The sequence below is a fragment of the Phyllostomus hastatus genome, unplaced genomic scaffold (genome assembly GCF_019186645.2).
Source record: "Phyllostomus hastatus isolate PE091 unplaced genomic scaffold, TTU_PhHast_1.1 phas_contig_210, whole genome shotgun sequence".
Classification (NCBI taxonomy): domain Eukaryota; kingdom Metazoa; phylum Chordata; class Mammalia; order Chiroptera; family Phyllostomidae; genus Phyllostomus; species Phyllostomus hastatus.
Window position 1 is genome coordinate 20,033,749 of NW_025333737.1, and position 15,992 is coordinate 20,049,740.

The window sequence follows — 15,992 nt, forward strand, 5'->3', positions numbered from 1 at the left end:
TGTGCCCAGATGACCTTTTTTTCACCTCATCATAAATGAGGAGATGTTGGGGTTCTAGTTGCTATCCTGAAATTAAATTTATCAATAGGATGTTTTTCCTTTTAAGCATTTATATCGGGCATATTCTCACTGTTGACATTGTACTGTTCTGGAGTAGATTCAAGTTCAAAGCATTTAAATTATATATTTGAGTTACCTTCATAGGATAAAGTGTATGAACTTGTTTTCCTAACCTATAATGGGGATAAAAATTTTAACCTTTATTTTTTATTTGAAAAAGTTCACCTTTGGATAATTTTTAGTAATCTGGCTTTTTTAAAATACTAGAATTGTTTTAAAAATGTAATCAACTTTATCTGAAATAGAATCTTGTTCATTATTCTACTTTTATTATCCTAATTGCAATTTAATGGCTTACCACTGCCTTCAGGAAGACACCAAAAGTTTTTTTATGCAGAAGAATGTGTTTTAGGACATAGTAATAAACTCATAATACACACTAGATTAATTTGTCATGTATCAAGGAGAGAGTTGCATTTCTATAGCTAGGTTTTTGTATTCAGTAAGCTTACTAGTACCTGGCTTTGTTCTATTTTGTTGACTATACAAAGTAAGACTGCACTGGTAAGGAAATAGCCACTGAGGAATCTTTTTGGATTATCTATTCAAGTCCTTTTTTTCATGAGATACCTTTCTACTTTCTGTTTGTTACTGGACACTTTCTTTATTTTTAAAAAGATTTTTTATTTTATTTTTATTTAGAGAGAGGGGAAGGGAGAGAGAAAGAGAGAGAAACATCAATGTGTGGTTTGCCTCTCACGTGCTCTCAACTGGGGGACCTGGCAAACAACCCAGGCATGTGACCTGACCAGAAATCAAACTGGAGACCTTTCTGTTAGCAGGCTGCCAATGCTCAACCCGCTTAACCCACTGAGCCACACCAGTCAGGGCATTGCTGGATCTTTTGAAGGACATTTCACTATTTTGCCATTTCCTTAGATACCAAAATCAGCTATCAGCTACAGATATTTTCTCTGTTGTATATTCTATTTTATTTCTCCAAGAAACAAAATACACTTCATTTTGAAGTACACTTTTAACAACTATTTTAAATATGTAGTTGCTAACCACTGGAGTCAGACATAGAAATATCAGATAATTAACACTAATACCTTTCATTGATTTGTTAATGAAACACTGATGGCTTCTTACTGAGTCTTTTCCTACCACTAGGGGGCTTGGTTTTCCTTAGCTGCTAAAACTCTAGAATAAAAGTCTGCTTTTTTTTTTTTTTTTTTTGGTCAGAGTTTTGGCAAACCCTGCAGACTCCTCCTCAATGTTTGGCTTTTTTTCATTTAACTTATTTCTTAGGATATTTATGCTTTCAAATCTCCTGGGAAACCAAATTCAAATCCAAAACACTTTAACTGTACATTTGAATAATCTCTAAGGGTACAGTGTGAGAACCTGTTGCCTAACCTATGCTGGAAGTGACAACAGCTTGAATTTGTGATATCTGTATCTGAACTAGGATTTTGTCCATTATTTCAAGTGTTCCCTTTCATGTGAAAAATTTAAAAGCTTTAAATGGCACATTAATATAATAAGAAAATACTTATTTCTCATATACCTTTATAAACTTCTGACATTTTAAATATCATTAGTCAATAATGGAGAAAGAGGCAAATACATTTCAACACATTTTTACAATCCTTGAACTAATTTACTTTCAAAGATTATGGAATGAGATTACTTAGTAATTTTGTTAACATACTGGAAATACAAAAAATGTGGACATTAAAAGAGAAAGTTGCACCTTATAATAAAGACACCTTAAAAATATTCAAGTAGAGCTGTGGCTGATGTAGCTTAATGGATTGAGTGCTGGCCTGCAAACCAAAGGGTCACAGGTTCTATTCCAGTCAGGGCACATGCCTGGGTTGCAGACCAGGTCCCCAGTGTGGGGTGCTCAAGAGGCAACCACACATTGATGTTTCTCTCCCTGTCTTTCTTCCTCCTCCCTTCCTCATTTTCTAAAAAGAAATAGAGTCTTTTAAAAAAATATTCAAGTAGTGTTCAAGTAAAATTAACATGTACATTTTAGGAAAAAGAAAAGATTAGGGAAGTATTGTGGTATATTCAAGGGCATATGCTTTGGAGTTTGATTAGTGCACCTGTTACTACCAGCTTTGTGACTTTTTTTTGTAAATTATTTAATATCTCTGAGCTTTAGTTTCCTTATTTTTGTAAAGTTATATCAATTCCTCATTCAGTCATTTGGATTAAATGGAACGACATGTGTAAAGCACTGAGTACTGTGCCCGCAATGTGGTAGGTGCTCAGTAAATGCCATCCTCTGCTTAATCCAAAGGTGTGGTGCAATAACTGGTCCTCATTTGTTCTGGAGAGTCTCTCTCTGGAAAAGAGGAGACTCAATCTATTACTAAAACTGCATTTATAAGTGTAACTATGTATCCCCATATAAAGAGTTCAGTCTTTTCATAGTATCATAGCCATAAGAGTATGTTTGGAAAATTTATTTTTTTAGCTAAAATAATAGCAGTTGGCTATTTATTTATCTATTGCTTACTGTATGCTAGTACTATTCTAAGTGCTTTATGCATATTAACTCATTCATTCCTCACAACAAATATGTTAAGTAGGAAAATTATTACCCCTATTTTAATTGGATGCAGGAACTGAAACCCAAAGAGATTTACCTGCTCAAATTTTTGCAGCTATTAAATTTTTGGATCTGGGCTCCAAAGCCAGGCAGTCCTGATGCTAGAATCTGAATTCCTAGCCACTTGTCTAAAATGGTTAAAACATTTCTTACATAGATGGATGCATTTTCTCACTGGATATATTGTGTAATGATAGGAATGTTTGGAGAGTATTTCATACTTATTTTATCCTTAAGAACACATTCTCCTCCAAATGTTTGGTACTATTAAAATGATTGAAATAATTATTTGGGAATTCCAAATATGTTCTGATATTTTCAACAAAAAGAAATTACCTTTAATAAAAATAACTGGTGAGAAAAGGAACAAAATGTTTAGGTGCTAAAGAAATCAGTTATAAAAGTAGACATTGACACTTTTAAGTGACTTTTAAAATTAATTTGTTATCATGTGTTCAACAAACAGTAGCACCTAATTGGACTAAATGTATTTTATTGCACCCATAAAGGAAAGCTTTTTTTTTTTTCAAGTATGAAAGAGGAGACTACCTTGAATGCTATAGAGGTTTATTTTGGTTGATGGATTTTCCATTTTGGATTCGTTCCAGCTGTGTTACAGTGTTGCTCTCCTTCTACCCACATGGACGCTCTCAGTAGTTGTGTTACTCCCACTGCCTCTACCTATGCCCACTGCAACTACTTCCAGGTAAGATCTTGGAACAATGGACATAGACTCTGTATCAGGTGCAACAGTGTTGCAGAATTTCAAGGTGCAGTTTTATCTTAATGAGTAGCCAGAGGTAAGCTGTGTATTGTGGCCTCAGTTTTCTCAATTCTTAAAAAAAGAGAGTTAATATAAATGATATCTGAAGATTCTTCTAGGCCTGCACTGTCCAATATAGTAGACAGTAGCCACATATGGTTATTTTAATTAAAATTAAATAAAATTTATCCTTCAGTCACACTAAGCTCATTTCAAGTGCTCAGTAGTCTCATAAGGCTAGTGGTTACCAAAATCATATAGCGCAGATAGAGAACATTTCCAGCATTGTGGAAAGTTAGTTAGAATAACGCTATTCCAGGCTCTTCCATGGTAAAATGAATACCAGATGAACTCTAAAAGTATATGTCACCAAATGACAGATTCTTCCAAGATGGTATAGATAATTACTTTTTTAAGGAGAAAAAAATGATGTAAAAAAAGAAATTTAAGGGCTGGTCCCCTTCAATTCCTATGTGGTAAACAATGCACTTCAATTATCAATTATCTTCTCATTATTTATTTTGAAACAGTTGTTTTAGACTGATATTTCTAGGATAAAATGAAATTGTATGCTTTGTGCTTTATGCTATAATTGCTTAAAGATTGGAATTATGTATTTGCTTTTGCTATCATGTAGCCAAGACAACTTCTGTTCTTAAGAGAATATGAGTGGCATTCCAGTACTCAAAAGCACATTCCTTTTTAAATTTTTTTTTGAGGAAAAGAACATTTTTGAGAAAGTCTACATGGGAAGTCAAATTATAATCAGATTGTTGTTTGGGAGAGTACAGAATCAGGTCCGGGGGGCTTAGTTGGACATTTTTTAATGGCAGGCATCATCAGCCATGAGAGTTCAGTCTATTTGTCTTGACTAGAGGGACATACCTGCCACACAAATTAGATGCTTTTGTTTGTTAATCCAGACACTCTCCTCTGAATCATTCTGGTGATACTCTGAACTGTTCATATCTTGATTATGTTTGTCTTAAGTCATTAAAAATATCTTTAAAGACCTTTTCTTACTACAAGGACAATGCATGTTTATTGTAGGAAAATAAAGCTAAGTAGACATGAAATTTTAAAATAGAAAGAAAAGGGAAGTATTTCCAATGCCATTCTGGAAATAAATGCAGTGAGCTGGATGGTAGGTATTGGTGGCAGTGTGCAGGGACAGTCAGTTTATTGTTTGGTGTAGTGGTTAAGAGCAAGAGCTGCTGAGTCAGACAGCCCTAAGTTAGAAACCTGGTTCTCTCAGTTATTTCAGTGCAACTTTGGGCAAATTGCGAAGTTTTTCTGAACTTAAGTTTCATCAAATAGAAATGGAGATTCCCACATTTCATAGACTTCTTGTAACGATTAAATTAAGTAATGTACGTAAAGCACTTTTCCCATGCTTGGCACATAGTGAGAACCCAATAAATGGTGCTGTTTGCTGTACTAAAGTTGCTTGATGCTTAAACCATTAAATTTACATTATTTGGCATTAGTGTTCTTCAGATCATTGACACAATCATTACAGTGTGTTTGGCAAAATCGACACACTATGTGTTTTATTTAATCATAACTTCTGTATTTTAGGTTTATAATCTGAGATAATCAACATTTATTTAATGCCTACTCTGCAAACCTCTGCATTTGGCAACATCAACTCATTACATTTCTTTTGTTTGTTTTTCAATCCTCACCTGAAGATATGTTTAATTGATTTTTAGAGAGAGAGGAAGGTGGAGGGCTATAGGGAGAGAGAGAGAGACATCAATATAAGAGAGAACATCGATCAGTTGCTTCCCATATGTGCCCCAGTTGGGGATCAAACCTGCAACCTAGGTATGTGCCCTGACTGGGGATTGAACCCTCAACCTTTTGGTGTAGGGAATGATGCTCCAACCAACTGAGCCATCTGGATGCAGGAACTGAATCCAGGAACTGGCCAGGGCTCATTACGTGTTTTATTTAATTATTACTTTTTAGTATTTTATGTTCATAGCTTGAGATCATTTATCACCAAATGTAATTGAATGCCTACTCTGTGCAAAGTAAAATGTATAAGAGAATACATCTTAAAAATCAGTCTAAAAGTGATAGCTATTTTTAATCTATTGTTTTATTACTAAAAAAAAACAATGGTGAGCCAATGTCACCCCAGTAAATTTAATAAAAAAGAATCACTTCAACTTCTGAATGGAGAATAGAGAATAAAGGATGGAAGCAGTGAGCCTGATTAGAAACCTGCAGTCTAATCCGGAAGCGACATGGTGGAACCAGGGAGTGATGGTGGTGATTAGCTGGATTCCAGTTGGGTTTTAAAGACAGAACTCACAAGATTTGTTGATGAACTGATTGTGAAGAGATAAAGAATCAAGGAGAGAGTTTTTAAAAGATTTAAGAAGAGTAGAGCTGCTACTAACTGAGGCAAGAACGTCAGAGAAGCAGTTTTATTTTCCCAGCAAATTGCCCAGTACATAGTAGACACTCAAATATTATTTGTGAATTAAATTTAACTGAATAAACTCCCCAGATGAAACAAGTGAATACATACATACATACATGCATACAATCTCAGAAACCAAAGGACATTTGATATTTCATTCATTTTTCTCAGATCATTCACTTGGAACAGTACCTCCCCCTGAATCTATAGAAGCCTTGCTGGACTTGAGAGCCTCCTGTGTTTGAAATGTCCTTACTATATTCCTAAAACAGCATATGATAGATACAAGTGATGTTTTGTCTGTCAATCTTCAAGGAAGAACCTGATATATAAATATTTTTTAAGTTTGATTTTATTTATTTATTGTTAGAGGGAGGGGAAGGGAGGGAGAGAGAGGTAAAAAGAAGCATCGATGTGCCAGAGAAACATCAATCAGTTGCCTCTTGCATGCACCCAACAAGGGACCTGGCCCACAACCCAGGCATGTACCTTGACTGGGAATCAAACTGACAACCTTCCAGTTTGCGGGACAATGCCTATCCCACTGAGCCACACCAGTCAGGACGGTATATAGACATTTTATCAGCAAATTAGGTATTTGGGTACTATAGGCTTTTGGTTTTATATATTTTAACCCTGAGAATTACTGGTCCATTCCAGTATTAAATGTAGGAAGTGATTGATATATGTAATAGTTGCTAAATAAATGTTAACAATAGAATTGAAGCTACCACTGCTGAAAAGTTGATTGCTGTTCAAGTTTTTTAGTAGGCTTTAGTTTAAGTTTATTCTATTTATGTTTAGTGTTCATCAGTCTATATGTTGTTTCTTTCCTCCTTAATCTCATATTTGATTTTCTATCCAAACAGTCCTATTTTCTTTTTTCCCAGAATCCTCCAATGCAATCCTCCTATCCAGTTGAATTTCTGCCTTCTAATTGGCCTTGCAGTACCACTGATGAGAATAAAAAGACAGAAGTAAACCTAGAGGCTGTTTTTCGCATCTTAGATGAGTTGCATTCCTCCCCTAAATTGGAGATGGTAAAGGTGGAGCCTGTTGAGAATCAGTGCCCAATATCTCAGTCTAACAGAGGCCAGCATATCCTACCTAATTCAAGCAACAGCAATCCATCTTCCACGAGTCAGGCTAGCCAGCTGGAGCCACTCACTCCTGTAGGTTCAGATATTACATCTTTTGTGGTTGGAACAGAACAAGCAATTACCTGCTCTCTACCACAATCACCTGAGTACATGTATACCATCCACACAGCTCAGCCTGTTGAAAATACTACCATGCAGGAATCTACAGCCGTCCAACAAACTCATGTCAAACTGAAGGAGCAGCTAAGTAAGAATCCATCTCCATCTTCAGTAGTATTTGTGCAGGAAGGGCTATCATTCAGCCCACACGAGGTAAGGGGAAAAGAAAAAAATGCTAATAAAGCTTAAAGTACCTAGTTTTTTTGCTGCTCTGTTGGAGAGTTGTTCATATTTTATTTGGGTTTAATATTAATTCATCATGCTTTCTAGAAGGATCATGTCCCAGTGGTTCTGCACAAAATATTCAGAAAGAAATAACCTTAACCTTCAGGTATCTTCTCTCTGTATTATGGTCTGAAGTCAGCGTCTAGAGAGGCAGTCTGAGCATTGTGGTATAAGACTTATTTTCATGTTAAAAGCATTCCTTGAGTTTTGCTTTCTTATAATTTGGGTGGACTAGGTGTGCTTGGCTGATTAAATTCCACTACTTCGAAGGGATGGTTTATCTGACAGGTAATATCAGGACTTTCTAGCCTTTTGTAGCATGGAACTAAGCATATGGTTGGAGGTCTTTTTATACTTTCTTACAGCATTATTGAATTCTAATTGACTTTGAGTTTCCTTACTAATATCTGTATCCTTAAAGCATACCTCTGACTCTGATTTGACAGACACATTCTGTAAATAGAGGCTGATTCCTTTATTGCTGCTAGTTTTTGACCAGAAAATGAATAAACTGATTCTAAATAAAACTACATACAAAATAAAAGCACCCTTTAAGAATTAACTTAATAAGTAATTTTTTTCTTGATCTTAGCCTGATACACACACACACATCTCTTTAATTTTTTCTTCAATGGCACTGAAAATATCTTTATTGTTAGAGATTCCCAAGATAACTTTTAGACAGTTTTTAAAATGCATTCTTTTTCAACTCTAATTGTAGATGCACATGTCTTGGGTATCTATGAACTCACTGTTTTTTTGAGTTTGTTTTTTTTTTGAGCCCAACTGTTGACATCCCATATATCATGTGTTAAAATAATGTAAATTCAGTAGACCAAATATAGGCCCATTCTGTTTCAAATATGCTCATGGAAAATGTATCTTTGTTCCTGCATAGTAACATCCAAAATATTAGATTTCATACCTTAAAATTGTATTCACACAGTTACTTTAAAAAACATATTTGAACATGGAGTATTTCAGAAGTTGGTCACCTTGACAAAGGGATTTGACATTCCAAAGAAAACTTAGGAACTCCAAGAAAGAAACTCATATCCCATAAGCAGGGAAGATCTAGATTTTATAAGGGCTGAGGACTTCTGTAAGACAAAGAATAAAAAATTAGTAGAATAAAGTGTCCACAGCTCCACTGACATCATCCAACAGGATTGTGCCTGTGACCTTCCAGTATGACCAACAGGAGGGGCAACCCCATGGAAGGGATGCTAGAGTGGAAAAGGATAGTGATCTTAACCGTTCGTAAGTTTTTTGTGTGTGAGTTTTACAAAAAAAATCAACAAGCTTCCTGGTAAATCTGAGAACAAGTAAATGTTTTAGCTGCACATGTCAGTGGTTTGTCTATGGGGAAATATATGTCCTAACACTGAATGTTCAGGTTAAATCAACAAAATTAAAGGTAGTATTAATAAGGGTGTTTACAAGCATGTTTATTGGACCATGTTTCTGTAATAAAACTCCTCTGATAAAATATCTGAGCTTTTAGTGAATATTTGGAGAACATTCAGAATAATGAGTGGGTTTAATATTTTAGGTGGATGCCAGTATAAAATGCCAGACTAGTCCACCTGAGAATATTTTGCCTTCAGAACAGATGGGATTCCTTATTTCAGAGATGGGGCCTGCTAGCAAGCCTAGTAGAGACACAGGTTTATCCACTCCAGCCAGATACAGAGAGCGAAGAAGCAACTCACGGCAAGGAAAGTCCCCTGGTAAGGATCACTGTGCTCTAGAACGTTAGAAGTAAAACCGTGGTGTAGAATTAATATATGAATGACACGTTTTCTCAGTCTTCATTAATTATTAATTGTATGATACTAATCACATTGCTATTTTATTTAGCTATAATTTTAACTCATATTTTTCTTAATTATCCTTGTAAAGTATGTAAAAGTTTTTTCTCCAATATTTCATGTAAGAATTTGAGCTTTCAGAAAGATAGAACATATTAAGTAAAAGCAAAGGAATTTGGGTTATTCAACTTGGAGAAGGCGAGGGTGAAGGGTGATTTAATAACTGCTTCAGATGCCAAAGACTTTGTAATTGTAGATGTATTTGTTCTCTTATTAATAGACTGTAGGACAAGAGGGAATGTGCTTAAACTGTAGCAGGAAAAAATTAGATGAACATTAAAGACATTATCCTGAACGTGTTATAAAGATATGTATGGCTTTATTAGTGGGATTGTTTCTCTCGTGGTCTGTAGGAGGCGAGAATTAGTGTTTATTTTAGGCGCATATAGTTGGTTCTACCCTTTGTAGGCCCTACAAAGTTGGCAAACATAAGGCCCGCTGGCCAAATCCAGCCCTCCACCTTGTTTCTACCTGGCAACAGCGCTGAGCTCTTACTTAACTGTTAAGGAGTAGTTACATTTATAGAGTCCTGAAATTACATTCGGCCCTTTGAAAGCAACTGTGCGGCTCATGTGGCCCCTGGCAAAAATGAGTTTGACACCCCTGTTTAGGGAAATTGAGCAAAATCATTTTTAAAGAAAATAGTGACATCTAACAAACTGTTTTTCTTATGTGACCCAAAAACAAGTTACCTAAGTCTCCACTGGACAGCTTTAATATTCTTCAGTTGTATGCATATCAGAAGCATGAAATTCAGTAGAATTTCAGGTCAAACAATCATTTTATAACCTATAAAAACTTGAAAAATGTTGAGAAATTATGTGAGAATTTCTCCAAAAAGTAAACTGATACTGATATGATCAAGATGTTGCTCAGATTCATTGGGTTCTTTATGCAAGATTAATTGATTTTTAAATGTTAAACTGTGTTATTCAGCTTATTAACAGAATAAGGGAGAAAAACTGTATGACAATTTCAATACACATGGGGAAAGCACCTGACAAAATTTAGGGCTCATTCATAATAAAAACTCTCGACGAAGCAGAAATAGTAGAAAATTTCTCAAATTAATAAAGAGCATCTATAAAACATGTCTAGCGAAGACCATAATAAATGGTGAAAGACTAAACTGTTTATTCCCCAGAGATTGAGAATAAGGCAAGATGCCCACTTTCACTACTTGTATTCTATATTGTACTGGTGGGCCTAACCATTCAGTAGACAAGGATCTGAAAAGGCATAAAGATTGGAAAGGAAGAAATAAACTATTTGTAGATGATACGATTTTTTATGTAAAAGTATCTAGGAAGTCTATAAATCAACTACTAGAATAAATTAGTGAGGTTGCAGAAAATAAGTTAATATACAAAAACAATTGTATTTTTATCAACTAGCAACATACAACTGGAAAATGGAAATTTAAAAAGCCAAACATTTACAGTAGGACTGAAATCATAAGGTATTTAGCAATAAACTGAACAGAAATGTCTAAGACCTCTACACTAAAAAATACAAATTTTGCTAAAAGAAATTAACACATAAATGGAAAGATATGCCATGTTCATGGATAAGAAGTCCCAATATTGTTAAAGTGACAGCTCCCCCCAATTGATTTATAAATTCAACGCAATCTTAATGAAAATTTCAGAACTTGGTCGCATGATCAAGCTAGCTGCAGGGGAGCTTGAAAATGCAGCCTTTAGCTGGGGACCATCTGCCTATTTAAACTACACCATGATTTAAAGGAAGAATAAATATTGATATTAAGAGACAATTAGAACTCCATTACATGGACTAAGAAAAAATATTTACAACTCAAAATATAAAACTTTGCATCCATAAGCATAAAAGCTTCTATAAATCAATAAAAAGGCAACCCAGTAAAAATAACTAAAATGATATTAATGCATAGTTCAGAAGAAGAAATACAGCCAGTATGAATATTAAAATATGTTGAAGCCTCAGAGACATGAATAATCAGTTAAATGCAAATTAAATCAACTAAAAATTTTTTTAGCTAATCTGATTGGCAAAACAAACTACTGCTAATATCTAAGTTTGATAAAGACATAGGGAAAAAGGAACTTCCTATGCACTGTTTTGGAATGTAAATTTAGAGAACTGTTTGGAGGACAGTTTGGCATTATCTATAAATGACTATAATGTTCATGTGTTTTGACTCAGGAATTCCACTCCTAGGAATCTCTCCTACAGAGTTTACTGTAGTGATTGGTAACGGCAAAAATTTGGAAAAAACATAAATGCCTGATAATAGGGAACTAGATAAATTGTGATAAACTCATGTAATAAAAGACTGTGCAACCATTTAAGAAAAAGTAGCTTGATACGTTGTTACCTGAAAGATAGCATTTGTAGTATGTTAAGTGAATCAAGCAAGTTGCAGCATAATATATCCTAGGACAGTCCAATTTCTAGAAAGACTTAAAGAGGGAATAGTAGCCCTGGCTGGTGTGGCTCAGTTGGTCGGAGTGTCGTCACGTAACCAAAGGGTTACGGGTTTGATCCAATCATGCTTCTCTCTTGCACTAATGTTTTTCTCTCCCTCTTCTCTCTCTAGAAGCAATGAAAAAATATTCTCGGGTGAGGATAAACAAAATAAATTACGTAAAAGTATATACTATATAATTATAGAGAAAAGGCCAAAAGTATGTAACACTGATATATGTAACAGAAAGTAGAATTGGTCATGTAGAGAAGTATTTTTTTTACTTCTCAGTTTTATAAGAATCTTAGCCCTGGCTGGTGTAGCTCAGTGGATTGAGCGCTGGCTGGGAACCAAAGTGTCCCAGGTTCGATTCCCAGCCAGGGTACATGCCTGGGTTGCAGGCCATAACCCTCAGCAACCGCACATTGATGTTTCTCTCTCTCTCTCTCTCCCTCTCTCCCTCCCTTCCCTCTCTAAAAGTAAATAAATAAAATCTTAAAAAAAAAAAGAATCTACACAATGGTGGGATTGTGGGAAATTTTCGCCCCTTTTTTGTTTTCCTAGATTCTTTAATTGAAAAAATCCAAAAATACTAAAAATGGCAATCAGTGAATTAAAGAATGTTTTGAAAAAATATTTATATCCCAGATATTAACCTTACTTTTAAGGTTTAGATATTGTTGACTTAAGGTAACTTTACCCCACACCAAAAATGCTTTTCCATGATTTCTGAGAATATCAAGAGCTCACAGTCACTTTTATTTTGGAGTTTTCTGCTTCTGCTTAATTCCAAATTTGTCCATTCCTCACCTCCTAAAGCTGTTCTTTCCTTTCTGCCCCACGCCGTACCAGATGCAGAGGTTAGCCCCCTTCCTTTGACTTCTCCCTCTCCCAAGCATTTACACTAGGCATTGGGATGTGTGGCACACTTTTCTGAAGATTTGGGGAGGTAGGAAGGCTTTGCATTTAAAATATTGCAAATAATTGAATGGAATGTTGACCATCCTTGTTGAAAGACCTTCAGTCATGTTTCCACTTTCTCACCTTTCCTTGTCACTAGTCAATACAGCCTCTGGCCATGTGGTCGTCTTTCCTTATACTAGCACCATACCTTCTCTTCTCTGGTCTCTTTTTTCCTGTTCTTCCCCCAGGTCCTGAGTTCTGCAACTTACTCAGGCAGAGAAGGTTAGGTATCTCTTCTATTTCCTAATGTCCTGGAGGCCACATCTTTGCCCACCAACAGCCTGTCGAGATATATGCCTCAACAGTGACAGTTACCTTCCCAAGAGGAACTCTGGTGCCTGCTGTTAAAATAATAATTTCCTCTCTTTCACTACGTAATATGGTTATAAGTGTAACTGATAAAATAATTAGCACATTAGTTATCATTAACTTTTCCTGTTTTTCTTGCTTCTGAGTAAAACCTTATCCTTTGGTTAGTGGTATTGATAAAATGAGTCTTAATTGACCTTGGCTTCCTGCTGTGAAATAGAAGAGCTGTGGAATACTGGTATTATTATGACACGTACTTACATTTTCATTTCAATAGGGCCGGAGAGCAAAAAAATGACTTAAGCTTAAGCTAGAACCTCTTTACTAAAAAGTTAGCTTTTGTGATGAAAGTGTAAACAGCCATATAATTTATAAACTTGCAAATTATTATTCCTTGACAGAATTTAGCCTAACAGTTGGTCTACAAAATTAAGAGACTTTACCCTAAGTCAGTGGAAGATTTACTGTTAGATGACTTTCAAGTGACTGACATCACTTAAAATTTCCAAAGCCGCTCTGTCATCTTCTCTCTGCTCCAACTTCCAGCGCCGCCTTTCTTTTCATTCTCAGCTATGACTTGTTGCTTATTTTCCTGAGAAAAGAGAAGCAGCTAGAATTTTCATATCTTCCCATCAACAAATCAACCTCCTGTTATAATCCTACACCTTACCTTTCATCCTATCATAGTGGAAAAAGGCCAGTCCTTCAATTTGTGTACAGAATCTCATCCCCCTTGTGTGTGCTTACGGACTTAGCACTTGTAGCTATTCCCCAATTCTTCAAAAATCACACTTTACCTTTTATGTTAGATCATTCCTATTAGCATATAAATATGCCATCACAGGTTCTATGTTAAAAGAAATTCACCTTTCCTTCATTAATAATTCCATCCAGCTACTACTCCATTTTTCGTTCCCTTTTAAGAAAAGCTCCTTGAAAGCATATCCTTTCCCCAACCGGGTTTTCCAATCAGGTTTTCATTCGTGCCACTCAACTAAAACTGCCCTTGTCAAGGTTTCCAGCGACTGCCTCGTTGCCATATCCAACGGTCAGTTCTCAGTCCCCATGTCACTGGACCTCAGCAGCATTTGAACAGATTACTCTGACCTTTCTGACGTACTTTCTTCACTAGGCTTCTGGAACATCACCCTTTCTTGGTTCGCCTTCAGCCTCACTGGCCAGTCCATAGTTTGCTTTACTGAATCTTCACCTTCTCTAACTCCTAAATATTGATGAGTCTCAGAGCTCATTTCTTAGACCTCTTTTCTCCTGTCTCCATTTAATTCCTAGGTAATCTCAACCAGTCTCATTGTTTTTATCATCACCTTTCTTGTGGTGACTCCTAAATTTGTACCTCAAGCCTCAGACTTCTCTGAACTCCAGACTCACCATATTGCCTATGCTATGTTTTTGTTTGAATGTCCAACAGGTATTCCCAACTTAATATATTCTACCCTTTCCCCAATTTTACTTATTTCGGGAACTAGTACTTCTAATCACTTCTAGTCAACCACAAATCTTAGCGTCTTCCTTGACTCTCTTTTCTCACATCCCACATCCAACCCATGAGCAAACCCTATTAGCTCTGTCTCAGTGTGGATCCAGAACCCGACCGTTTCTCATCACCTTTACATGCTGTCACCACTGTCCCAGCCACCACCATCTCTTGCCTAGGTGACTGCAACAGCTTCTTAGCTGGTCTTTCTGTTTCCATTGTTGGCCCCTATGGGTTTTTTTTTCCTCCACACAATAATCAGTGATCCTTTTGAAACGTTAATTTCCCTAATTAAACTTTTTCACTGATTTTATATCACATTTAGAATATAAAATCCTTACTATGGTCTACAAGACACTGAATGATTTGGCTCCTGACCACTGCTCTGACTTCCTCTTCTACCACCTGCCCCTCTTGTATTCCAGCCACAGCAGGCTCTTCCGTATTCTTTGAGCACACCGAACATATCCTGTCTTCACACTGCTGTTCCTTCTGCCTGAATGTTCTCCATCCAGATATTCACATGGCTTCTTTCTTCATTTTATTTACTTCTCCACTCAAATGCCAGTTCATCATAGGACACTTTCTGACCATGCTATTTGAAATAGCACCCTATTCCTCATACCTGCCCTCCCTCAATCTCTATTCTTTATCCTTCATTTTTCTTCTATAGTGTTTATCACTTCCTGATATTCCTATGTATTTTTCTCCCCATTTAGAAGGTTAGTTCCATGATCGCTTTAGTTCATTGCTGTATCCTCAGTACCTAGAATATTACCTGTGGCACTCAATGTTTGTGAGTGAATGAATGAATGAATTGCTTTTTCCTTCATCAGATACTCTTACCTTACTGATGTATTTTTTAAAAACCCATGGAAGAGAACAGTCTTTTTTAAAAATTGCAGTAAAGTACATGACATAAAGTTTACCATCGTAACTATTTTAAAATACAGTTCAGTGGCATTACGTGCACTGTCATTGTTCTGCTGCTATCACCACCATCCATCTTTAGAGTCTTCACTTTGCAAAACTGAAACTCTGTACTCATTAAACAGTAACTCCCTCTTCCTCCCCATCTGCAGCCCCTGGAAACCACTATTTTACTTTCTATCTTTCTGAGCAGTCTTTTCATTAGTCACCAAAAGAGAAGTTTTGAACATATTGTGAGTCAAACTACCCCTCAGGTTTCTTTTAACGGATCTTTATGGAACAGCCGCCCTGGCCTTGGTACTGTGCCAGGTACAGTAAGGGTGCATAAGCAGTGTCCTCAACAGTTCTGCTCTGCTGAAACCGAGAACTGTGTGTGCCTCACTGAAGATACCATTCCGTATCTCGTTATTATGCTCTGATATTGAAAGCGGAGGTATATTTGGTTATGAATTTTATTTTTTGTAGCCATTTTCTGCTTTCCTTTTTGTATAGTCTGGTCATTTCAAATTGATAGGAAAAATATATTTTTAGGTGAAATGTACATAACATGAAATTAACTATTTTTAAGTGAAAAGTTCAGTGGCATTTAGTACGTTCACAATCTTGTACAACCTCTA

The 15,992-nt window shown here is 36.0% G+C and overlaps 1 protein-coding gene across 1 annotated transcript in view; it reads left to right on the top strand.

Moving 5' to 3' along the window:
- HSF5 (heat shock transcription factor 5) overlaps window positions 1–15,992 on the top strand; it is a 33,953-nt gene that overhangs the window by 11,588 nt on the left and 6,373 nt on the right. The window contains exons 3-5 of the mRNA XM_045837582.1: window positions 3,292–3,389; window positions 6,768–7,289; window positions 8,914–9,091. Coding sequence (XP_045693538.1) covers window positions 3,292–3,389; window positions 6,768–7,289; window positions 8,914–9,091 — 798 coding nt within the window. The remainder of the gene's footprint in view (window positions 1–3,291; window positions 3,390–6,767; window positions 7,290–8,913; window positions 9,092–15,992) is intronic.